General features: G+C 43.4%; 1 protein-coding gene across 2 annotated transcripts in view; it reads left to right on the top strand.

The window, feature by feature from the left end:
* gpat2 (glycerol-3-phosphate acyltransferase 2, mitochondrial) overlaps nt 1-26,925 on the top strand; it is an 87,018-nt gene that overhangs the window by 2,360 nt on the left and 57,733 nt on the right. The window contains exon 1 of one of the 2 annotated variants that reach the window (XM_078087125.1): nt 23,860-24,014. The exons of the other annotated variant lie outside the window; for it this stretch is intronic. Within the exon in view, the coding sequence (XP_077943251.1) occupies nt 23,941-24,014 (74 nt within the window). The 5' untranslated portion in view covers nt 23,860-23,940. Of the gene's footprint in view, nt 1-23,859; nt 24,015-26,925 lie in introns of those variants that run through there. 2 annotated transcript variants of the gene reach the window in all.

Below are 26,925 nucleotides of genomic sequence, written 5' to 3'. Positions count from 1 at the left end.
CCGTCATCAATGGTCTGCGTCCTACAGTTTCCCCTTCACTGCAGACTTACTGCTTACTTCTTTGCACAAAATAATGCAACAGATCTGCTGTGGGACGATTACCTTTCTGTATCTGCCAAATCTTTGATAAAATATGTATATATATATTTATATAAAAACATTTTTCATTCTGTTCTGCTTTGTATGAGAGTCAAGATGAAATGTGCATTCTTTTTAGGTGAATCCTATTCCAGAGTTTCCCCACCTTTTGCATCGTTTGCTTTGCCTTTTATTCATTTGAAATCGGCCAACCCTTCCCTGCGGGGTATTGTGAAGGTGTTTATTTCTGCTTCAGGTTGTAATAGCTGTGAAATCGAATCAAAATAACATTTTATTTCTTCCGCCAACTGAAAAGAAATGCTGCATGTTATGTGTTTTTAACTGTTTGAAAATTCAGGGCAGCTTGGTGCTATTTTTGATTACTAAAAGACTGTATGTCTGGTCTCCTTTTTAGATTTGAAGCTAAAAATCTGCTGTGTGTAACATTTCATTGATGTTTGAATTCAAACTAGTAAGAATATGGTGCTTGAACAGCCCTTCTGCTGTTGGCTGCCTCTGGGGTTTCTGACAGATTTATCATGTTTACCATCATGTATATTTATGTCAAAAATGTTTCTCCCTGCACTGAGTTCAGGCGCATTTAGGCCCTCTGGTGTGTACAGATGAACAATTGATTGTTTCGAGGAAGAGAGTCGAGGATCCGGGACGTTGGGACAGCACTTTCTTTTGGTTCACCAGACAAAAATAACCGAGCACACCTACAGACGTGGGTGTGCAGAGCTTGGGAAATTCACAGTTTACCTGGGGTTATAACACCAAAATGATGATGATCATTATCGGTTTATTATGCTGGCACAACGTTTGTACTTCTGGTGCAAAAGACATAGAAATGAGTTAAATCTGACTGAAATGGATAAATGGAGGCTATATTTTTAGTCACGGTCCTGCCGGGCTGTTTTGCTGCCATGGGCATAGCCTGTAATGCAATGAGACTGTAATTGTATTTCCCTCCTGTCCCCATAAATCTGTAGATACAAATTTCCTGTGGGAAGAATAACTGGGAGTATAAATCCTCAAGATACACTTCCTCTTTTGATGGCTTGTGCTGCTGCTCTGAGGAGATTGTTTTTCAAAAATGTTCACATTCGACAGCGTCCAATGTTTACATACTCTGCCAACATGCTGAGTATCAGGTCAGACAAATCATCGTCATGAAGGAAATAATAACAGGAAGTAGTTTCTCTACTGTACCCCTAATATTTCTAGACTTAAAATCCGCCTGTGTTTATTGCTGCATTGCATGAAGCTGGCATTCGCAGTCTTTAAAACCATTTAATTAGGTTGTCAATAAAAAAATACAATAATTGGAAGTCAGTTTATTGACTGCACAAAACGCCTTGAGTAACCTGTCAGTGTAGAATTTATAGTTTCTTTGACAAACCCAGTCGATGTTGACTTCTCAAAGTGTGGAGGACGGGATGTGCAGTGCACAACCAGTTTAACCTTTCTATGGATATTGTATCACATTTAGAGTATTTTCATTATTTTCCTCCCCACGCAGCGGTAGGATGTAGTAAGGAGCGAGTCTCGACTGATTATTAAACAAAATAAGTCAAACTGTTTTATCTAACTGGCCGGTATTCACAGCAAGGACTGTTATTGTATTCCAGTTGAAAATCTAAAAGAAATATTTACGTCGCAAGATACTAGCTGATTACCGCAGTGCTCATACGACTCCTGAATACATTTTAGATTAATAAAGTGCCATTGGCAATCTGCAATCATGGTCTCAGTCGTTGATATGGAAAGGATTGTGCTGCTGCAATGTGAATGAGCACTAGTGTGGAAAAAAACGGTTTGATTGCTTATATTTCTTTAAGATGGGAGCTGACTTTCGATCGTAGGCTTTGAAATCCTCGATATGGTCGAAGAGAGGCTGATTCCTAAAGTTCAAATGAGGGGTTATGATCGCTCATCATTGCAAAAACTCTGAACTCCAAAGAAATAAGGTGGCATCTTGCTAGAGTAGCCTTATTATTTTTCCCTTCTAGTTTGAAAGCATTTTATTTGTTCTCTCGGTTTTGTTCTCGTAGCAATACAGTGTTCTTACTTAACGCCACATCTGCTTCTTCGGACTACAGATGAAAAATAGTCTTTTGGCTAACTTTGGAGAATTTACAGAAATGTTTTTCATTAATGTGCACTGCCCAATAGAATAAACCAATAGAATAAAGCCCAACAAAGCAAAAACAAGCACTAAGAATAACCATCTGATCAATCGTGGTCTGATTGTCTTACTGTATGTCATATAGTGGCATCTAAATAGCAATAAAATAACCTTGATTCCAATGCAAAAAAACACATTTCTCCACATTTAACAGCAGGATAATACTCACATGATCAGGGTGGGGGGTTTCCAAGAGTCTTGTTAATTTAGTGGGCTTTATCCCGCCAGTATCTTAACACTGGAATCAGTAACGGGAGATATTCCACTTGCAAGATGAAGAACATTTTTTATTTTTTTGTAAACACCCACTTGATGTGTGGGTTGAGTTTCGGCAGAAAAAAGGCCGTAATGGCAATGAGCGGAATTGAAAGCAGAGCTGAGGCCTAATGCAATGTTTTTGTAGCTGTGAAAGGATCAGAGATTCTGTGTCTTTTCACCCTGTGATGGCGAGCAGAGGAGCAAAGCCTATATCCGTGTCACGTTGATACACGAGTGAATCCACGTTTTTCAAGTGCCGAATATGTGGGTGAGTGCGTAGCAACAGTTGGCGGTTAAATGGAGTGACTCTATTAAAGTAGAAAGCGACGTCCATCAGGGGCCAGTTTGCTGAGCGAGTGTGATGCTGCGCATCGCCGAGCGTACGTCATAGACGGAAAATAGTTTGTTCCCCGCAATCGAACGAGCTCGGAAACCGGCGGGGTTGTAGTCATTCTCTCCTCCCCTCACGTCTCTGCTCGCAGCGCTGATGTCTCCCTATTACCACTAATTTGGCTTTTGGGGATGTGAACACGTAATCACGCTGAAGACACCGTGCGTTGGTTTCCTTGAGGGCTTCGTTCTCCCCTCGTCTCTTCTCATGGTCTTACGAACACTTGCTGAGAGGTGAGCGATGTGTCACATGCGGTTCTTACAGACGTAAATAAGCCCTTGCGTGTCACGATCTTTCTCTGCGCACCCGCCCACGTGGACACGCGTGTACCTCGGGCTCTGCTGCCCTCGGGGTTGTTCTTCTTAAGAACTGGGACGTGGCTCACCAGGTTCTCTATGGAGAATGTACCGAATAGGTCAGTCAGTTGCTGTGTTACAAGAGTCCGTAGCAACGGGACACCGTCCTCGCCATCTTACCATCTTGCTAAAATGTTCTGTGGCTTTTGAGCGTGTGAATATCCAAAGGGATGATAGCTGTGATATTTGTATATAGATGAATTATGACCATGCATAAATGATACCTCTTCAGGTTTGTGCCACTTTATGACTCTAATCATAGATTTGTTGGCCGATTTTGAGTTCTTTCTTGCACATTCACGATCTCCCTTCCCACGTGTTCACTGCTATCGTAAACCCATATAGACTGTGGACAGGGAATATGACTACAGGGCTAGTTTTGGGTTTTGCAACAAGTGACTAACTGGACTACAGCCTGTTTGATTTGCTTGTGTTCTTTGATGTGCTGTGCCTTGTGAGTGTCTTGTGAGTGCCAGGGAACTGAAGCAGTAATTTGTGGTATCTGGTGGGCGATGATTGCATCTGTCTCCCTCTCTATGAGTGCTCTTGAGGGAATCGTGTTAGTTAGTCCATGCATGTTCATCTAGATATGTGTGGATGTGTTTGGGGAGTGTTATAGCTGCAAGTGTTCTCAAAACTCACTTTTTCATTATTTCTACGGCTGGCCGATGCTTCTGTCCGCTGTCACACTTTTCAAGTGCTCTGTAATTCACGCACTGGCTCGACAACTTCCAACTCCCAGGTGAAGAAAAAACAAACCATCGCCACCGGTTGCGTGGGATTGAAACAAATAGAGGACATAATAACACAACTGTTTTTCATTCAGCTCTAGCTGATGATTACTTTTAATTCATCAATTGAATCTTTAAAATAATAGCTTAATGGATTTGGATTAGAGCCTGATCAATATATTAGCACCTGATTATGGGTATCTATGCTTATGTTGTACTATTCCAAAATATTAAGTTATCTATTTAACTAGCCGCAATGCCCGACTCGAATTTTGTTGATTTAAAAAACAAGAAAGAATATATGTCGATGTATTCTTCCTAACTTGATGAGCTTTAATGGTGCTACTTCAAAATCAATATCAATAAAGATGATTTCAAACAACGTGGTTGACCATCACAGCAACCAAGCCTGTGACCACAAATGTAGGGGATCTGTTTTAATGACCACTTTAAAGGAAGTTGTTCTGTCTCAGTCCTTAAGTGAAGCCCTAACCAAACCTATTTCAGTCGCTGGATGAAACTCAAAGAGCTGATTGTACCCAGCGAGTATCGCTGACTGCTGAACCACAGGAACAGGCTTCAGGGAGAGTGTCAGAATATCGTTTACTCTCTTTTCACTTTTGCCCCTGTCCCTCTTTCTTTTTTTCTTATTTTTGTTTTACTCCTCGAGCGCATGCTCTCGCACAAAGCCGGTACTTTCTCCTCTGAGCTGCTCGTCGTGTCACACTCTGGCTCGCCAAGAGACGGTGGCTGGGCATCTACGGTCCTGAGGGCTAGAATGCATGTACATGCATCTGTTATCTCCTCGCCCCAAACCGCCACTTCCATCATGCGCCGGATCCGCCCCTCCGTCTCTCAGAACCTGTAAACAACTATTCATCTAAAAACTGCACGAATGGGAGAGCATTTTGTTTTTCATCAAAGACGGAGGTTTGTTGTTACATGGATACACGTAGACCTGGCAGTTACTATTATTAGTATATGCATCAATGTTATTACTGATTAAATACATTTAGGGATGAATTGAGCAGATCTCGTAAATGGATCCTGAGAGAGATTGAGAGATTGTCTCAGATGCGTCAGCGTCGTTATAGATGCCGGCCAATGAGGGCCGAGGACATCTAGCACAGAAATACGACTTTGGCATGCAAATACATACTTTGTCCACCAGAGAGAGCACAGACAAGTTTGTCTTTATACGTCAATCCAAGATTTCGCCTTAAAATGAAAAACAGGACATGGTTGGAAGTGAATTTACTTCCACTGCATGTAAAAGCAGATCAGAGAGGACTCGGTGGAGACGGCGACCACGTTTACATGCACTCGAATCCCACTATTATTTCAAAAATGACAATATCTGGTTCAGGTAAACATCCTTCTCTGTTTGGATATTCTGAATTAAGCCTTATTTCCGCATTCACCATTGTCCAATTACATCATAGGGGATGTTATTGGGGTTAATTGGGGTTTTGGTGCATTCTTTGCTCCTAAAACGTATACGCGCTGTGTGTGGGCCTGTTTTTTTTTAACGACGCGTGAAGGATAAACATCCTCATTCCTGTTAACAAATCGACTAAAAGAGAAGCCCTCACTGAAAATGAAGAAAAACACACCTAACCTTGTAGCATTACGAGGGACTAGGATTTTAAGTAGTCATCTGCGTGACAACTGTTAACAAGCCTTGGTGACAACCACACTACGTTTAGATGCATCAAATATTCAGTTTTTGGTCCTCTTTATTAAAACCCCCCAAAACAAACTCTCTACGTGGTTAATCAAATGAATATTTCTCTACTATTGACAAGCAGCCGTGCATTTTCAGAAAATCAACTCCATGCTGCATCTTCATCAACGTTGCCGGTGAATCCCACGTCCACGGCCTTCCTGGCTGTGTTTTGACTACTTATGAGGTATTGAAAACCTGCCATTATGTCCAAATATATGTTCCAATTGAAACCTGTTTGAACACGGCTTACCTCTCTCACCACCTACTTGAAAAGGTTGTCTCCCCCCCCCGTCACGCTGCCACCAATGTTCTCTCACATTGCCGATTATCCTCACATCCGCACCTTTAACATGAATAAACAAACGCTAACCACCAACCCGGTCTGCCACTTCACAGTATGAACTCCGCAGGTTTTCATTTTCTCCACAAAGTCCGCAGACATACATTAGCAGAGCTTTTTATTTTTTCGGATGAGCCCCCGGACACACAGGTGTAGGTAGACCCCTCAGAACTCGGGAGCCGAGAGTGCATTTCAGAGTAGCAGAGCGCGTAGTGCGTCAAGGACTCGCTGACGTCAATTCACTTCCACACCGGTGACCCGTGTGCACCTCAGTCCTTCTATGGTGCTTTGTTCCGTGCATTGTTGGCGCCACTTCAGGTTGTGAGTAGTAGTACTTGCGGTGGCATCACGTCCGTGTGATTTTGAGAGGCCCGTGGAGTGTTTATTTGCTTCAATATCTCCGCAGGAGTCTGCTTTTTAATAGTCCACAAGTGGCTTCATACCGCTACCAAACTAGCACTCCAGTGGTGTTTTTGTAATTTCTCTCATCCACCCGCAGCAGTTTTGTTTTTCAATTTGACTGTACTCTTCTCACGCCGCTCTCCTCCATTTATTAATTTGGCGGCAGTTCTTCTCCCACTGCCCCCGTACTTCTGTTTCTGTGGAAGTCATCTCAACCTCTCTTCCCTTCCAGCGCGACGCAGGGTGCATTTGTTTTTCGAACGTTTACGCATATCCCTCTTAATTGTTGAGCTTGATCCAGGAGTTCGGGTCTGCTTTTGCTACGGCTTATCTGCTTCCGAGCAGGGGAAAGCAAATTTGCCACAATTTATGTAATTAATTATTCCCACGGGTCTGCTCTTCACTAAACATTGCTCCAAAATCTCAATGAGCTATTTTATTTTGCGTTTGGATAGAACATTGCAACCATGCATTGTCACAGATGAGATTTATTTCTGCAACATTTGTAGTAGGGCTGGACGGTACACGGACGGTATAAGATTTCCGTACGCTATGAATTTCTAACGTATCGCTTATACTGCTGTTACGCCGTAACAACTGGCGTTGCTCTTTGGCAGGGAAGAGAATTTATTTTTACACATCATCGAGGAGCGCTCAGCGGTCGGAGCTACTTGTTTTTTACGTGTGTTGAGATTGAGTCAGGGTTATAACTTTATAGCGACAATGAATTGAACTCACAACAAACACTCTTTAACAGGGTAAAACACCACGAAACAACAGCTTGGGACACATAAACAATTTGTTACACTAATTGTACATTTATGAAAATTGAATTTGGGGTCAATGAATTAATGTGTTTACTTGAAAAAACAATACCGTCACAATACAATACCCTAACCCTTCAGTGTGTTGCCGACATTGGTGCCCACCGCTGCTGCACTGGTTGACGGTCGGGCCTGGGGCAGTGCTGACTAGTGGTATCTAGTCATGACCTAGTCACTGCCTCGTTTTTATTATGTTCAAAGGTGCACCAATTTTTGGGCAATTTTGTTTTCCAATAGATTCAATGATAAAATATAAAGAGATTCTCACATTCCAGTTCACATTTTTGGCAGATTCTGAACTTTTTTTCACAGTAAATCATCCACTAAAGCGTTATTATGTTGCCCTCCATTGCCATGTTATGGTTGTGGGGGTAAGCGGGAGGCCTGGAAGTGGCTTTCTGTATTCCCATGACAGTAATCGGCTTCTGCACAGGGCTCTATTCTTTGTGTTTGTGTGTGCGTGCTTGAGTGGAGACAGTGCACTAATAGCACTGTGCTAACTGTCATGTCCAACTCTGTTTTTCGTCTTTGGAAGGTTGACAGTTGTTTTTTTTCAGCCCGGTGGCTTTTCTGCTCTAATCACGCTGCTGCTGGGTGAACAGTTCAGTTCGCAGCGCTAGCAGACCGAAAGGATTTGCAAAAGGATAAAACGGGATGCATTTCAAATCCATTTTCAGGATGTGGGAAGGGTCACAAGTTTCATCATGATGAGCGTATTCAATTTAATTATTTGGATATGGATATCATATTTTTGGGAATTCCCATTTCTGCTATGATGCAATTTCAATTCAGGAGCCCGCAATGAATAGGAGACAAGATTTTGGATCAATCCTTTGATGATTTCATCACGCAAAGTAACTCGATGGTGTGACCAAGAGCGTACGGCGTTCAAAGTAATTTGTTTTATATCTTCAAAATCTCTTCTGCATGTGTAAACCACAGATCGTTCTGTCTGACACCAAAAGGGCATTAAAAAATCCCACTGATCTTGAGACAAGCAAAGTCCGGACGCACTCCATTGTGGGCGTGTCCAACTGGAAGAGCAAGTATCCCTTCTGACCTGTGAAGACCTCGGGAGCCCCGAGGACGAGCCGGAGGAGAGGGGACGGAGTCGGGCAGGAGAATGCTTCTTGTTGTCTTCTTTCGATAAAAAGAAAAGAGAAGAACAAACTATGCCAATAAATGTCTCTCTTCTTAAAGAATTACTAGACAGCACAATGATGGTACACAAAAGGTGTGCCTTTGTTTTACGTCAGCGTTGAAGGACAGCTTCCTTGGATGAAAACCGGTCAAGAGATAAATTTGAGAGAAAACTCTGCTTGAATGAGTGGACAAATGTAAAAGGGCGATTCTTGTATCCAGTTTTTGAGAAGGCGTATAAAACGAGTGAGTGGATTAATATTGCAGGTTAATGTGGATAATAACAAGCTCTATCTTATTTGCTTACGCAAAAGACAACATCTGCCTGTGTATAATGTCTCCTAAACATAATCTCCATGTTTGCAAAATCTATTTTCCTGTGCTCTCCATCTGCCCCTGAGGCAGAAAGCTGACGTCATATCTAAGAAGCAAAGCGAGCTTCTTGTCGCACACATACAGCAGGTACAATATTACTTTTATTAGCGACAGGGGCTCGCGCTGATTCACAGGGCACTAAAACACTCCAAATCAATGAAAGTCAGTGACGTCATCCTGAATCGCACGGCGCTTCCCGAACGCCATTAAATCACGCAAATAGTTTTCACGTTGACACGGACGCAATCATCATCTCATCAATTTACCGATCATTACCCCCCTAGAAGCTCACCACTTCGCTCTTTGGAATTTCATTTGACATTTGAATGTATTTAAATTAAATGAAAGGAATTACTATTATGAACATTAGACGAGTGAAGAACAGGGGAAAGAAGAATGCTGTAAAATCATTGATGCACCCGCGCAAACAAAGCAAGAAAAATGTAAATTGTCTTTTGCATTTCCATCATACTGTCCACGTCACTGTCGCATTACTCACTGATGCATTTCATGGAAATTCAGCTTTTTGTTAGTCCCAGAGAGAGTGACAACTTTCATTCAGTCTCTTCCACACACACACACACACACACACACATACACACAGGCTGATTTTTCTATACTTGTAAAGATCTATTTCACCATTATGCATTCAGTCACCAAAACGGTTAGATTTGTCACATTTTCTTGTACATTAAATGCACAAATGATGATGTGCGAGTTGCAAGTACGCTGGCTGCAAGAAGAACTTCATTTTCAGTGAGCAGGGGGTCCTGTTAAACAAACCTGAACACTCACTCACACGCATCTAAGAGATGTGTGTGTACACACACACACTATCCTCCAACTTTTTTATTGTGCTTATTTGGACAACAAATAGCAGGGCTCTAGGGTGCGACCAAAATTTGTACGGGTGTGACTAAAATGTTTCCTAGGTCGCACCGGTGCACCTGTCCTCTCATCCGCTGCCTCTCAACGAACAAAGCGTCTGTTCTCCTTGGACAGAACTCACTCGTCTCGTGGTCTAAACCAATCGGAGACAGAGATGCGGAAATTTGGGTGCACCTACATTTTTGTGCTGGTGTACCTAAATAAAAAAGTAAGGCGCACCAGTGGAACTTGGGCAAAGTCAGTCTGGAGCCCTGAATAGCATTTCTGTCAGCCACCAATTCAATAATTTCATCTTAAAACATTTTTAACCTTCTTAAAAACAAAATCAAGACTAGCAATGTTATGATTGTGAAAACAAGATGCTATTTTCTTATCTTGTTGAGACTAATATATCGGGGTTGCCCACCCACCCGGTCGGTCGGTTCATCCACGCCCTCCCAATGCTCTGAATCCAGGGGGAACACTGTAAACATATTGCTGAATCCCAGAAATCAATGGGTACTGACCATTGGGTACTGAAATCACAAACACAATCAAAAGTAAGAGAATTTAGTTCTCGTTTTTCTTCAGAGTTGCAAAAGGTGACAGCGTGTTTGTTTAAGTCTGTGCAGGATCTGCAGCAGCATCGGCTTTGGACAGGATTCGGATTCAGTACCTCAAACGTTAAGTGTGCTGAAGAGGCAAAGGAAGCTCATGCTGGAACCCCCCCCACCCCTCCCCACACAATAAGATGTAGTTTTTCCAATTACTCGCTGTTGTCTTTTCTCTCTCTCTCTTCCCTTTGTACTGCTGTGATTAAATTGGCGGAGAAATGTAATATCAGAAGTTTTTGTTAATTTGATTCTTTTGAAGCGGAGGCCGCAGGCTGACACTACTTTCTCTCAAATAGTAAATTGATGATTGTTTTTGGCGTTTTTCATCCCAGTAAGGCAAGGCACAGTTGGAGCAGCCCAATGTATTGTCTAATGATTCTGTTGGTATCTTTTGTATTTTATTGTTTTTTTTTCTTCCCTTATTTAGCGTTGATCATTAAGTCTTTTTAGGGCAACTTAATAACACTACACACAGGACATCCCCTCAGTTTATTTTCTCTCCTTTTTCTTTCTAGATTCTTACCAGATTGATTTGCAAGGTACTATTAAACATTGTTCAGTTGCTTTAGTAGTATAATTCAACTATAGTACTGGGATAATTCCTTCTTTATCAGGAGAGAAACTGGCATTAAAGAGGTTTTTGTGTGGGATGGGGATGATGGTGTGAGGCCGGTGAGGAGAAAGTGTTTCTCAGATTAACGTACAGACAGTAGAGGAGAAAAGATGCTGACACAGCACTTATTTAGTGCGGATAGAAAAGGCAGCGGCGAGAGACTAAGCCAAGGCCGAGGAGTGAGAGGGGAGGGTGTAAATCAGAGCTCCCGAGGTCTGGGAAATTGCACAGCCTCAGAGACTCGAGAGCAGGGATGCTGATTGATTGAGGAATGACTTGGCCGTTGTTTATCACTGAAGTTAAGATGGTGTTAAGTAGCCTTACGCTGCGGTGAGAGAGAAGTACGAGACAGGCGCAGGAGGGATGGGCCGGGTGGATGAGAGGAGAAGTAATTACAGAGCGGTGGAGGTTGGCAGCTTTGGGCTTTAAAGTGAGAGGCACATTCTCTAAAAAACATTGACAATATGAAGCCATAAGGGAGAGATACGGGCAAGTGTGGTTATGGCTGGACGGTATGAGATTTCCTTGCGCTATGAATTGTTTCACGTACCGTCATACCGGTGTTAGGCCGCGACAACTGCCGTTGCTCTTCGGCAGGCGACAGAATAAATGTTTACACGTCATTGTGAAGCGCACAGCGGTCGGAGCAACTTGTCTTTCGCGCATTGACATTGATTCATGGTTCTAACGTAATCACAACAATGAAAAACCCACAACAAACACTCTTTAACAGAGAGAAACACCACGAACCAAGAGTTTGACACACAAACAATTTGTAACACTAATGATTGTACGTCTATAAAATGTCCCCCTCCAAACTGCATGCTGGGTACAGCTCGCCTGCTACAAAACAAGAAGTAACTCTGTCGCTACATGAAAACAGGGAAAAGAGCGATGCAGGAGGAACTACGAGACTTCTGCCCAAGAGAGGAGCCGCGTCTGTTTGGACGGTTTTTGGTTTTGAAGAAACGCTAACAAGTATCCGCATCTCCGATCCCCCGAGTTGGTTGATGAGAAGAATCGCAGCACGTTGATCAATTAAAGTTAACATTTATTTAGAAGAGAAAAAGATTACATGAGCAATTCTCCGCAGATATCTGGCTCTAACTATTGCTTGCAAGCAGGAGGTCCAACACACCAGCACGTATTCCAGCGCTCTGTGTAATGGCGTCCCCGAGCAGTAAAAAGAGTTTTTATACACATGAAGACCATCCTCAGTGCCAGTTACGAGAAGCCACAAATCAAGTTGAGAACAAACAGTCGATTGCCAAGGCGGTGCCGGTAGATCATGTGCCAAATCAAGTAGAGATAAGAACTCGGGTGGAGCTGAGCCGGTGTGGATTACTTCCGTGGCTGTCTTGTGCGAAACTGCCAAATCGGGAGACCCAACCGGAAATATGGCTCTGCAGTTCTAAACGAGTAGTGTTTAAAATGTTGGAAGCAATTTACAATGAGCTTAAATTAGGATTTATACAATATTCTGTAAACGGTGTGTACGTGAAATGTTGATCTCGAGACAAACCACTTAAGTTAAATCTTCCCTTCATTTGAAAAGGTGTCTGTATTCCTCATGTTCGCACGGTGATGAATTGGTTATAGGAGTCAAACTCAAGGGAACATTTAAACATGCCAGAACAGGGGTGCCCAATAGGTCGATTGCCAACAACCAGTCGATTGCCAAGCCGGTGCCGGTAGATCATGTGCCGTTTTTATTTTAGGTCGCCATGACTTGGTCGTTTTGAATAGTGGCTCATGAGTAGGGTTGCAAAGGGGCGGAAAGTTTCCGGTAAATTTCCAGAAACTTTCCACGGGAATGTTGTCTGTTGTAAAGAGACTTTGTGGGTCAACGACCAATAAGGTTTTGCTTCCAGGCCCGTTCCTTGTCCACTGCCCCCCCGAGACCCTTCACCCAACACCACACACCCCTCTCATATTGGTGAGTCTCTCTAAGCCTAAATCAATCTCTTCTTATGTCATGATTCTATCTCTTACATCTTTTTCAGCAAGTGAGCGTTTTAGGGTGTGCTGGTCAGTAACTGCAGATAAATGAAATGGGATTGGTCGTGTCATCAATTTCCAACCCTCAGAGAGGCTTTAGCCCTGTGAACGGGGGGATAACATCTCTCTCTCGCCCCCACAGAATACCAATGTGACACTTGCCCTTGTCCCCTGCACAGATTCGATTGCGCGCGCAAAAAACGTTCTTGTTTGTCGCTTGAGAGAAAATATGGCGAGTAATAATTTGCAAAGCGGTGGAGACTGGAAGCGAAGACAATGGCCTGAAATTTGGCTGAAAAGTCTCAAAGGCTCATTGTGAGGTTTCTAATTAGACAGGTGTTCATCTTATGCTGCAGATATGAGAGCAGGGAAACGTCTTCACTCCTGCCTCATTAACATTCATGTGAAACAAAGAGTCGTATAAGTAACCAGCCTTTTCATTACTCATCCAGTAATCTAACTTGCAACAGTGTGGTTCCACCGCGGTGCAGATTTAATCTCCTTTGACCCGCTCACGGCGATAATTCAACGACTGACTGATCGTGAATTAAAGGTCACAAGTTCTGCCATCACAACGTTCAGGCTTAAGCTGCCTTTTGAGGATCGGTATTAAAGCCACTGCAGTGTGCCGGGTGCGCGTTCTTATTAAACGCTCTCAGGTGTTTCTGTGCGTGAGCTCAAACCGCCGCCGCTAACTCGCCGTGTCAGGATGCACTCATGATTGTTTTGATCGCGGGTTCACAGCGCATTCTAATGAACATTCCCTCAGTGTAGGCCTGTTGCAATATGCGATAAAATGACATATCGCACACCGTCTGAAATCGCGTGCAGTAATTTTTGCCGCTGCGATACTCATTTTACATATAAATGAAGGTCACCAACATTTAAGTTGATTGCGCTGTCCCTTTTCCTTGTGGAAAGCGGGGGCGGGGCTTAGGCAGCGCGCACAGACACAGAGCGACGCCGACCGGTGAAGAGAAGCAACTAAGCTAACTAAGCTAAAATCTCACCCAGAACAACAAACATCCACCCGGTCTTTAACCTGAACTACTGTCGGTTCCTCCGGACTGCTCGTTCGCCTCTTTGAGCGGGAGGAACGCTGTTCCCGGGCCGGCCGTTTGTTAGCGGGACCGAGCCGCTCCGTCTTTCCCTGCAGCAAAACGACTGCGTTAATCTATGAGATTATTGTGGCAGAGATTAATGCAATAAAATATTTGTTTACTACCGATGTGCGTTGACCCCTGACACAACTGGCGTGGCGTGCCTGCAGTCAGTTCGATCAAAGACACCAAGACCTAGTTGAAGATGGAGATTTTGCATGTAAAGTAAAAGTAAAAAATACAGCGGAGAACTGTGCAGAGGAACTCGACGTCTCAAATAGAAGGGGGATGAGTGGCAAAGTGACCACTTAAGCACTGATGGTGCCAGTAACTTGGTAGCTGCTAGACTTCTCAACGTCAGACACATCTTGGAGGCAGAACTCCACCAGGTGGATCATGTGGAACTAGCGATTTCCTTTCTGCCGCCCCTGTGACGGCGTCAGTCTGTGTGTTTCTGTGTTAATGGCTTCCATGGAAACATAAATTAGGCTTGAAAGGAGGGAGAGAATGAGTACATGATTGAGGACAGAGAGATACAGAGTGAGCTTGATAGATTCCTCCATCGTTAATATGGATGGCTGCGCCTCTGCATCTCCATCATGTCAGGTAATTATGTCGGCTCCATCCGTCAGTCCGCTATTTGATCAGAGCGCAGCGTTCACGGAGCACGCATGCGTGTACCGGCTGCAGAGCATCAGCCGGGTCACCCAAGGGCCAGTCTGAGGACTCTGCCAGTAATTAAAGACTGTGTGGCAGCAGCATGTTTCCCATTAGGCCAACGGTGTCACATCCACAGCCATGTGACCCTTGGTAGTCTGGCACTCTTTCCCTTATTTAATATAGTTTAACAATGACCCCCTGTGCAAATGGCCCACATCCCTGTTTGGATTTGCCCGTTTATTCACATACTGCAGCAGATCCCCAGATCTCCGCGTCCGTCCATTGTCACCATTCTTTTTATTGTCAGGGTACTTAAATGACGGACTTAATACAGCCGAGGACCTGATGACACCCCGCTGTGCCGTGGGTGAGGGGGGCACCTCACTGGCTTGTTTACCTGATGCGGGTTAAGTGCCGCAGGACATGGCCGGCCGCTGCATGTCGAGGGAAGTTGATGTGCGAGGAGGAAGGGGATTACTTTTTTTCCTGCCATGCCAGCTAGTGCCTGTGGCCCAAGTCGCATTAATTGGGTCAATAGTTGAAGCGGTCTCGCTCAACGACATGTGAGTAAGGGAGTCAGAGGTGGAGCGGAATTGACACACGCATCCATTCTCCCGAGGCATCCTGCCATTTGTTTCCTTTTTTGTGTCACTGAATGAACAGGCTGTGAATAAACCCGTTTTTTGTTCTCGATGCTGGAAACCCGGCCTTTAACTGACACCTTGGTGGCTCAGTAGGTCATTTGCCACGTAGTTAACAATGTTTCCGTGGGGCTGGACAGTGTGTGTGCATCCTCTTTTGAGTTTTAAGTAGATTTCTCTTTTTGCACGATTCCCTCAAGTAATAATGAGCAACAATGTTAAACAAAGTTTAGTAAGTGATATTCATTAAACCTAATTGTTAGTTTAGAATTGCCTCATCCTTGTAGCCCACATCTGCACACATCACCTTGTGGTGTTAATACAAACAAACCAGCAGTTGTGGTTGTCAACCTTAAATTCATTTGGCTGAATTAAAACATATGCGTTGGAATGACTATTCCTCGAGCCAGAGGAGAGCAGCGAGAATTCATTTATGTCTACTACTAGTCAACAGATCATAAAACTCGAACAAACATAACTGTTAGCGTTCGCCGATCAGCTTTTTTTTAATCATTAATGATCTACACTTTCCGGAGTTACTATCACTAAATGCACGGCGCGCTGTTCATTCTATGCATAGGGGGTATAGGTGTCTGGAGGAATATGCTTCTCTGGGCTAGATGGTTACACGTATAACTACAGAACCGTAAGGAATGAATACCAGCAGAGTAAGACCACACAATAAAGACAGTGGAATCGGAGGATAGAATTAGTATCAACTATATCGTAGAAATGAACAAAACATACAATCTGGCCAGAATATCAGTGGCTTCAGTAGTATTGTGTGTGTGTGTGTGTGTGTGTGTGTGTGTGTATTGCGATGTTGAAGGTTCATAACAAAACTATCAGTTTAGGCAGCGTTAACGGTTTAGCACCGGTATTGGAAAAAACCCAAACGATACCCATTCCTACCCTTGACCCATTTCCCAAGTTACTCCCCTTGCCCCCGTCGGCCGGTTATTTTGTTGTTTATATTGTCTCACATGACACTGGTCTGTGAGGCCAAAAGGTTGGGGACCCCTGGTGTAACTCAAATTGTGCTCTATTTAAATGAATATAAATATAACTATATAAAGAAATGTCTTTACATTAGGGCTGTCAACGTACACGCATTAATCGCATAGATTAATGCGTGTACGTTGACAGCCATAATGTAATGTGGTCAAGATTATTGCAACAAAATATTTTAACGTAGTTACCGTACCTTTTGTTTGCTTCCGGAAGTTACCGTCTTTCCGGAAGAAAGACGGTAGCTCAAGATGGAGCTTTTCGCATTGGAAGTAAAACAAACAGAAGCGCGACATACAGCGGAGAACTGTGCAGAGGAGTTCCTCCACATGTCAAACCGAAGGGGGGTGAGTGTCAAACAGACCACTTAAAGCTAAGCTAGCTGGAGGAGTTGCTAGTTCAACATGTTCTCCCCCCAAAATAACATTACCAATTAAAGAGCAGTGTCTAAAATACATGTTTTCTAAAGTGATTACTTTGTAAGATTAAGTCTTTATAAGAAAAACGAATATTCATTAAAAACATTGTAACAACATTCATTAATCGAGATGAATGAATTTCAAAATGTGTGATTCATTTATTAGTTTTAATCTATTGACAGCCCTACTTTATATTAAACAATAAAATGTTGTTGCTGAGTAAAAAGGATGAGCGACATCATGTTTTTGGGACTGGCATGAGGGAGCCTGCTGCACAGCAGGTGGGATAGGAAAGCATCTCAACCCACTCAGAAACCGTCTCACTGCTGTCGCCCTGCTGGGTGACCTCCGTGCTCCCGCTCGCGGCTCTCTGGCAGCTTGCGCTCCATCCACTCATTTTGGGTTCCCTGAAGCCTTTCTACAAAATCCTGCCGCCGGTTGTCAGTTCGAAGCATGGCAGCCAAAATCGTGTACTATTTTAGAAATTCCTGGACACGTGCCAGTCAGTGTAAGGTCGCGTGGAGGTTTCTTTTTTTGTCAATACTTTCCACCTTGGGGAAACCCAGGCCACTACGAATTCCAACGGGTCAGCAGTTCTTTCCCCACCATAAACAATTCTGCATAGTCAACTGTTACGTGATCGGAATATACAAAACTCCTCGTTGCTTTCGGAGGGAAATGCTTTCACTGTCGCCATCACTGTTGCTATGTCAACATGGTGGCCTGGTATTCTGTAAACATGCGGCAGTTTCCCGGCGTCTTTCGGACGATCCTGGCTCACGTGTTCAGGGCTTGTCCGGGTTTCTGAGGGGATGCATCTTTTAGAAACCGAACGTAGCTCCTTAGTGGAGGGGTTTGAAATCATTTTTAACGTTCGATTCTTGGATGTTTTATGGTCGTACAAACCCCCACCCAGAGATTTGATAAGGTCACCTTGGGCGTTGTTAGATTCTGGTGGATAATTTTTCAAAATGTTTTGACATTTTAGGTTTTCACAGATGATTGCACTTGGAATGTTTCTGACATCTTATGTTTGCCATTCAAACTGAGTCCAAAAGGCTCACGGCCGTTTCTCGAGTGCTGTCCAATCTGTCAGAACTATTGACCTTTTTTTTTCTTTTTTTTTAAAAATATGTCTAAATACTGAAGTGATTTTTACTTTCCTTTTTAGACATAACTTTAGACTGACAGCGTGGAATTCCAGTTGTTCACACGACTTGCAAAAGAAAGAATTCATCAAAGCAAATATTTTTTGTTGCTTCAATCAATATTTGAATTCTTTGTTATAAATGTAACGTTTTAGGTTTAGTTCGTCATTGCTGCTGTAGCTTTGTTTTTTGCCACTTAAGACAGCTGATTTGAAGGAGTCCGCTGTAAACCACTGGGCACTAGCGACTCAGCACTATTTAACAGCTCAACAGAGGGATACTTTTCACCGCAATATGTCATGGCCGAGCTAAAAGAGTGCCAATGTTCAGTGGACAGAATCGTGACTTCCCATTAATCCCATTTTCATTGATCTGCTGAATGTGTAAATAAGCAACAGTGTGCTTAAATTAATCATATCATGGGAACTGTGAATTAATCCTGCTGTTTAGCCTTAATGATTTACTGTAAAAATATGCAATCAGGAGATCGGCATTCATGCCTTCCAGACGCTGATCCCCGATGCTGCTACACTGACAGCAGCCAGTGGCTGAGATGAGAGCCAACAACGTACAGAGGTTCCACTCTGTCCCTTAACGAAAAGTCAGTCTAAAAGAAAGGATCTCCAAAAGCTTTATTTGCTTTTTGTGTGTGTTGGCTTCTAGTTAGCACTGCAGGAAGCACACTCATATTGACATTCGGTATTGCCAAATTTCCCAGAAGCTCTCAATGCCAGTGAAGACGCATCCTGTTGGCCCTGTTTAATCTGGTTATGTCAATTGAGCGGACAGTTTCAGAGACGCTGGACGCCAGAGCACTGACATCGTGTCTCCTACACACACGTAAACATATGCGGTACGTAGTATATTGTAAAAAGAACAGGGCTTCTCTGATGTTATTGATATGTGTAATCAATGAGTGCTCTACTCTAATGGAGGAAAGGTCATCTAGGCCTCTAAGGAAGTTTGGGCTTTTAAAATGTCACAGTCGCTGCAGAGGACCATCCTTTTAAGTCCTTTAAAAGATTTCAGTCCTTCTTCCACTTGTTTCTTTCACTCCTTTTCAGCCGATGTTCTCTCTCCTTTTTGCACTCCAGCTGTTCATCCACTCCCTTTTGAGTCCATCTTGACACTTTGAAGTAAGTAAGCTTTTGGATTGTCCAGGTGACGGGGAACCAATCGGCTGTAGCAGTTAAAGGTGCAGCGTCACACCGGAGCTCATTTGGCTGCGTTGAGTGCATGTAAACACACTGGGATACTATCCACATCGGGAGCTTTTCCATGTGGAGGCCTTTTGTATTTTCAGACTCTCCTTGACACTCCTCCATCTACAATGTTCGCATTTCATATAATCATAAATGTTTGCATTTAAGATTTTCGACTCATTGACGAAACATTTTGGAAGCAAGTAGCGTAAAATACCCAAATGTGTTGTATTAAAATGTGTTCTCAATAATGAGCTCATCTGGGAAATGCATATAAATAAGAAATACTAGATCAGATGGCATGTTTTGGTTGAAAATACAACATTTAATTTAATGGTAACCTGTGGTGCACTTTTTCATAACATAATTGGCCGTGCCATTAAGTAAGACTCAACCCTCCGCATGCACAGTGCGTTCTCCCGTCACAGGTGCAACAACAGTACGCGTTGTCCTAAGCCAAAGGACTACATGTTTCTGTGTAATATTTGATTATATATATATATTATTTCTCATGACATCTCCGCTAACCAGCAGATGGTAAAAAAGAAAACTGTCGTTTTCCATTCAGTATACGAAAAGTTGACTCCTCACCTTTTGTGTGTTTTGTCCTGTACCCGTCGAACGTTTTGACAAAACTCCTCATTGAATGGGAAGTTGTGTGTTCGCTAAAGGGCTTTTTGGTAGAGCCGTACCTTCTGGCAGCACACAGTTCTCCCTTCCTGTGCCAGTGGGACCATGCAGATATGAGTCTCCTACACTTGACCTTAACATAAAACCTTTTAGATGCTCACAGGGAGTGAAGTGCTTTGCTTCAACAAAGGTCACCGCAGCATATTCCTCCCACTGTGGCACAGTGCTTGGCAGCGAGAAGGAAAAGGGTGAACCCAACAGGCTCCCGCTTTATGACCTCAGGCCAATGCATTCCTGGACAAATATAGCGTTGATCTGTCTTCATACGCCACAGCGCCAAGCTTGTGAAAGTGCCTCAACAGAAATAAGATGGATGGAAGCGGTTTATAGAGATAGATTTTCATTTGCAACTTAACTTTGACCTGAACTGATATAGATGGACCTCTCGGATGAATTCCCCCTAAATAGGCTAGTTCAGTTTGTCAAGTGCAACAACAAGTTTTCTTTGGGGACAAATGAGTCAGCATTTTTGCTCATGTGCAGGTCGGCGCGTGTTTATGAAGTACGTTAGTGGTCCGATGCCAGAAAGGAGGTCTGTTTTTTGCCTTCACTCTCCTACCGCTGGCTTTGTTCTTCTACCAATTGTTTGGAAACTCCAAAAAGCTCATTTAATGACAATTATCTTGCTGAATAAAACATGTAGATATCATAGACCTGTCTTTGATACAGATCTTTTCCCTGCAATAAGACTAAACTTCATTTGTATGATTGTCTAATTTGAACCTCTGGCTTTGGCGCACAGGTACGTGTCATCCCAGCGAACTGTATGGAAGTAATAAAGGTGACTTTGACTCTAAAGCCCCAAAAGTTATGTTAGGGTTTAGAAAAAACTGATGCTGTACAAATGCTAAGTGTGTCCAAAACTAGCACACACCTCCAACATTACCATTCATCACGCTTTAGTTTAATGAAGGCTTATGGAGACAGGCTTGTCTGAAAAATGTTCTCAAGTCATTCATAGAGAACGAGGCCGGTACCACAGTACGAGTCTGCGTGTAAATGTGGTGAAGCTCACGCGTTTATGGTCAACAACATGAATCACAAATCAATTTACACCCTCCTCCTTTTGCTCTTTGAGATCTGCCGTTTTTTGATCGGCAACATTTCTTATCTATACGACCTTTTAATCGGACCAAAGCAGTAAGTCTTTGATCTCAGTCAGGCTCTCGCATGCACGCACACATACGCAAAAATATGCCCCCATTTTTTATTTGCCTTCGCCCGCTCGCTTCGTTTCTCGGCCGAGGCAGTGTGATGAGACATCTTTTACAAAAGTGAATGCCAAAGCTGCCATTCAGCTGTCAGCTGCCTACATGAATTCTTATTAACACCCCCCCACCCCCTCTGTCACTTTTTTCCTTCCGTCTCCCAACAATAACATGCATTCATTCTTCTTCCTCCTCTTCTTTCAACAAATCACTCCGGCCGCCCTTCCACAGCTATCGGGAGTGTCGTCTTTAACCGGCCTCCTCTTTTGCCCGTCTCTCTCTCTCGCTCTTCTTTTCCTCCTTTGTGACACCTCTCACCTCTCTGTGTCCTACTCTCCGGGTTCACCTAAACGCCTCAGATCTCGCCGCGTATAACTTTGGTTTGAACTGGAAGCAGCTCTTCTCCTCCGCCCGTGTTTTCCTCCCACCGCCTTTTCGCATCTATCTTCATCCAGCGCTCTTCCCCCTCCTCCCCGTGTGCTTTCCCCGTCTCTACTTCTGCCCGTTTAATGTTGTTCCATCTACTCTGTGTCCATGTCGTTTATCTTCCTCCTGTTCTCGTCTTTCCCCCTTTTCTTGAGGTTAATGGATCTGTCCATCCGTCAGGATTGGTCAATAAGGTTTGTGTGGGTGTATGTACTCCGTACTAAGAAAATCAGTACAAAGCGACGGGATTGTGCATCTGCGCCTGGTTCGTTCCCCTCACTGTGGCTGTTCAAAGCGGTGTATTTCACTCAATATTTGATGTGGTGCTGTCCAGTAGACGGGTTTGTTTGAATCTGTGAAGCTTCTTTCAGACTAAGGTCAATATCAAGGTAAAACACGAATTTGCAAAAAGTAGGATAAAAATACATATTTAAGAAAGAATTTGTATATCTGGTCCAAAGAACACTAAAAATGATGTACTGCGCTACATGTGTTGCAGGATGTAGTTGGCCCCATAATGAGCATATAATGTAATTAATACAGAGTCAGCAGCCATGCAGTGGGGTGGGGTGAACCTAATGTTCAGCAATAATGAACATTTACAGTCCCTCCGTTTCTAAAACATCAAAGACACTGCCTTTTTTTTTAGCTCCACTCAATTGTTCCTTTTGAGATTAAACTATACATTCCTATTTTCTAGGAACATTCATTTCACTTTCATTTTCTCAAAATGTTCAACCATCTCAAAAGTCGGGTTTTGTAGCTGTGTGTGTGTGTGCAATACTGACACGGGTGACAGTATTGAAGGCGGTGCTGCCTCCACCTCTTGCTTCACAGCTCCGTGTGTAGCTGTGGGATACAAAGACCCCGAGTGATGGAGGGATTGTTTTGAATCAACAATAAGCCCTGCTGGTCTCACTGGCTCTTCCCCTGGTGGGTAGATGAAGCGCCTCGCCCCTCTACTCAGCTTTCTGTGACGTCGCAAGACTCTATTTTGTTCCTGTTCCGTACTTCATCCCCCTCTGCCTTCTGCTCCTCTTGTCTCCTGTCACTTGTGTACTGTTTTTTAAATGATATCTCTAAGGTGAAAAACAACCCAAATGTCACCCTGCCTGCAATCACAATCCTTGCACCCATTCAATAAATAGAAGCAATGACTTGCTCGTTTAACAGAGATGGAGCGACCATCTGCTCCACCGGTCAACTTCTATGACCTTCTATGAGTTTACACTAAATGTAGAGGAAGCCCAGCCTGGTTTCCACTTGACTATGTGAGGTTATCAAACTGACGTTGAATAACAATTTGTCGTAATGATTGGGACAACTTGGCACTCCACTCTCTTTTGGAATATTGACAGGGCAAGATTAGAAAGCGTAGTTGTTGTGACAGTCAGAAACGCCAGAAGTTTTTCACATACCGTCACACAGCGGTTACAGTTGATGTTTCTCAGGCAGTATGATTTATTTTTCACCTCAACCCCGAGCGCTCAGCGGTCAGAGCTACTTGTTTTACATGTATTGGCAGCTTCGGGCTTTAAAGTGAGAGGCACATTCTCTAAAGAACATTGACAATATGAAGTCATAAGGGAGAGATACGGGTAAAGTGTGGTTAAGGCTGGACGGTATGAGATTTCCTTACGCTACGTCATACGGTGCCGCGACAACTGCCGTTGCTCAGAATAAATGTTTACACGTCATCGTGAAGCGTAGGGCTGTCACGATATCACATTTTTGTTGTGCGATTATTGCACCAACATTTTTTGCGATATGCGATATTATTGCAATTTTCAACCCATTTTATGCTGCTGATAACACAATGACAATATAATAGCATAGTGATAAAAGTACGCTATTTCAAAGAACAAAGAACGTTTTATTTGTCAGAATAGTTAGACATTAGAATCGGAATGTGACAAAACATCCTAATTAAAAAAATAAAAAAGTGCAAGGGACGAGCAGTCCGGAGGAACCGACAGTAGTTCAGGTTAAAGACCGGGCGGATGGTTGTTGTTTTGGGTGAGATTTTAGCTTAGTTGGGTTCACTGCTTCTCTTCACCTGTCGGTGTCGCTCCGTGTCTGTGTGCGCGCTGCCTAAGCCCCGCCCCCGCCCCGCCCCCGCTTTCCACAAGGAAAAGGGACAGCGCGATCATCTTAAATGTTGGTGACGTTCATTTATATGTAAAATGAGTGTCGCAGCGGCAAAAATTATTGCATGCGATTTCAGAGAGTGTGCGATATGTCATTTTATCGCATATTGCGACAGGCGTAGTGAAGCGCACAGTGGTCGGTGGTCTTTTCCTTCGAGTATTGAGATTGATTTATGGTTCTAACTCAATAACAACAAACACTCTTTAACAGGGTGAAACAAAAGTTTGACACATAAACAATTTGTAACACTAATGATTGTACGTCTATAAAATGTCCTCCCCTAAACTGTATGCTGGGTACAGCTCGCCTGCTACAAAACAAGAAGTAACTCTGTCGCCACATGAAAACAGGGAAAAGAGCGATGCAGGAGGAAAAACGAGAGACCAGAGATGCACCAACACAACTTGTGCCCAAGAGAGGAGCCGCGCCTGTTTGGAGGGTTTTTGGTTTTGAAGAATCTGACGTAAGTTAAATCAGAAAACGATTTTTTGTAAAGTTTGTCATGCTGCTGATATTGCCTCGGGTGGCAACTCTCAACAGCCACAAGAGCTAACAAGCTAATAAGCTAACTCACTGGCAAGTTGGCCAGTGAGCGGTGAACAGCTGTTCAGGTTGCCAGTGGTCCTTTTCGGCATCAACTATGAACGTTTAATGTAAAAAAATACAGTGACAGCCCTACTCCTCCTCTTCAAGTGCTTTCGTCTTTATCCCATTACTCTGAAATGCTCAGCCCAGTATTTTCCCTGACTCACCAAATGGATTTTTGCTCCTTCCATCTCCTCCTTTTTCCCTCCTTACTCATTTTTTTTTTTTAAATTGCTTCTTTTAACCGATCAGCAGAAATCTCAGTATATTTTTACATTTTGGCATTTTGCAAAAGGAGCCGTGTCAGAAAACGCAGGATGAGCAGAGGCAGTGGACTCGTCAGACCTGCTACCATCGCTTTCTCTTGACGTTGTAGTGCATTGATGGGAGACTAGCTGAGGGGCTTTAATTCCATGCCATCCCAGTTGTGGTCCCACGTACGTAAAAAAGATTCTTTAATAAAATAAAGTAGTTTTGGGACATATACTGTAACTGCCACTAAACCATAACATTTATCGCTAATGAGGTTGTCAATGTGGAATTGAAAGCGAGTAAATAAATGTGCAGTTATTGCAATAACAAAAGGCTAATTTATGGATCAAATGCATCCCACTCTCAAATGAGTTAATTTTAACCTCGGCGGTGTGAGTTTTTTCTGATTAATGGCTCGCTGAAACGCTCCCCTCTGACTCCTGTGCGAGGCGCGACAGTTTGTTTGATGCGTGTGACTTTCCCTTGTTATCCGCTGGAACCCGTCCGCTGCTCTGCTGTGTGTCTCCCGGGCAATGGAAGGAGTGCTACTCACACACACACACACGCACACACACAAAAAGAGCGCTTCTGTTTAGCTGGGAACCCGTGCCTGGCCTCCTCCGCTAATTGCCTTGGTTCCCATCTGGATTATCTGGCGTTGGTAGCGCTCTTCCCCTTCTTTACCCTTTTCTGTCTCTGATAGCTGCGTCCGTCTTCTGTCTATGAAGTAAACATCCGTCAGAGTGTAACAATGTGGCTTGAAGTGACTCATTATCATTACTGTGTCCTGCTCCCTAAAGGGAGATATTTGACATTGACATTCAAAGTCACGCTGGAGAATCAAACGCAGCTTTGAAGTACGCTGCGTGGTTCACAATTTTGCTTTGTGTGCCTTGTGTGGATTAATACGCTTGTAAAATATTTTTAGGATAAATATTAATTTTGGTTCACACGCTAGTTAAAATATTCGGGTTTGGGTTTGGCAAAAAAAACTTCAGTTTCAGACGTCATTAGTTCCCTCCAAATTTTTTATACTGCTGTTAATCAGTCTTTGTCATGTGCTTAGAACTTTTTTATTAGAACCGGTTCTGTCGAATGTGTCACATGGCTCGAGACTAGTTTTTCCCACGACGAGCACTAATGGTGAAAACAGAACTTAAATAAAACAAGTTCATATTTTTACTACCTCATCGGTCTATATAGCTAATAAATGCTTTGTTAAAATGTAGGTAAATTACAGAAATCACGATGTGCTTCTTTGTTTCTAAGGAAAAGTTTCCAAACTAGCAGCCAGAACAAGCTTGTCCTCCTTTTTCTATTGCATTAAGGCCCACCCCTCTATAGCCTTAAAAAGACTAGAAGCGCCTACAGCGAGCGCACAAAGAATACAAATATATTTATATATATATATAAGATACAATGCCATATCTCAGCAACATAACATATGATATATTTTAGGGAATCAAAAGTTGGTTGAAGAAAGATACACGTGGGTGGCATTCCTGGCAGAATCTTGAGCGCACACACACAAACACACTTATTCTCCCTTCCTGGTGTTTCACATGACATCCAACAATGAGAAGAATTCTTCAAAAAGGGGCATATTTTCGAGGGTTGTTTGTGGCTCGGGGAACAGCGTGTCGTCATTTAATCACAAGGCTGGCGGTTTCATCTGCGGCTCCTCCTCTCATGCCCAGATCTGCTCGGTGGGCTCTCAGCACAACCCACAGATCTTACAGGGTCACCGTAAAGGTCTAAAGTTTTATGTCTCGTTCCCTTAGTGATCTAATCTAGTAGCACTCCAAAAAGCTAGCTTGACAGCTGCTTGTTTGTTACACGTCTACAATCATAATGAGCATTCTGTGGTGGGTGCTTTGGAGGAAGGCCTGAAGGGCCGAGTCGCTGACGTAGAAATGTGTTTTCTAGTTAGTGCTGCGAGCTATTTTTACTGAAAACCAGTTTTAACAAACTTGGGCGGGTTCTGTAACGGTGCCAATGGCCCATCGCACGAATACTGCGGCGAGGAACTCTCACTTTATGTTTATTTGTGGCAGCGGTGTTTCAGAACCTTTTAGAAAACATCTCATTTTGTTTCAGCAGGGTCCTGTTAGGGTACCACTCACCTCTTGTGGTAACCATAGTAACAGCAGCCAGTCGATGTATTAATTGGCCTTATATCAATAAACTTTTAAAGGGAATAACAACACATGATTGCTCGTTCCTGACAGGACATGGTTTTGGTGGTGAAAGGTTTGTAAGTCAGTCGCCCCCCCCCCCCCGATGAACCGTCCCGCCTCTGGAAGCGCTCGCTGTCATTGAACTTGTCGTTCCCATCTATCGCTCCCCCTCAAGTCCTGTTTGCTCTCTGGGCCCTAATTAATGTAACACCAAATACAGTCCCCCATACCAGCAGGTCACATCTCTGCCATTAACCTGTAGGTTTTCAAATGTAATACAGGCAGTTGCACACAAGGCCACTCAGAGTTCAGTAGACGTTGTTTCAGTGTAGTTATCATAATCTGAGTTTGTATTACTTT

This window comes from Gasterosteus aculeatus, chromosome 13, assembly GCF_964276395.1.
Source record: "Gasterosteus aculeatus chromosome 13, fGasAcu3.hap1.1, whole genome shotgun sequence".
In the NCBI taxonomy this organism is placed as follows: domain Eukaryota; kingdom Metazoa; phylum Chordata; class Actinopteri; order Perciformes; family Gasterosteidae; genus Gasterosteus; species Gasterosteus aculeatus.
The sequence above is the reverse complement of the archived record's forward strand: the minus strand, read 5'-3'. Positions and strand labels throughout refer to the sequence as shown.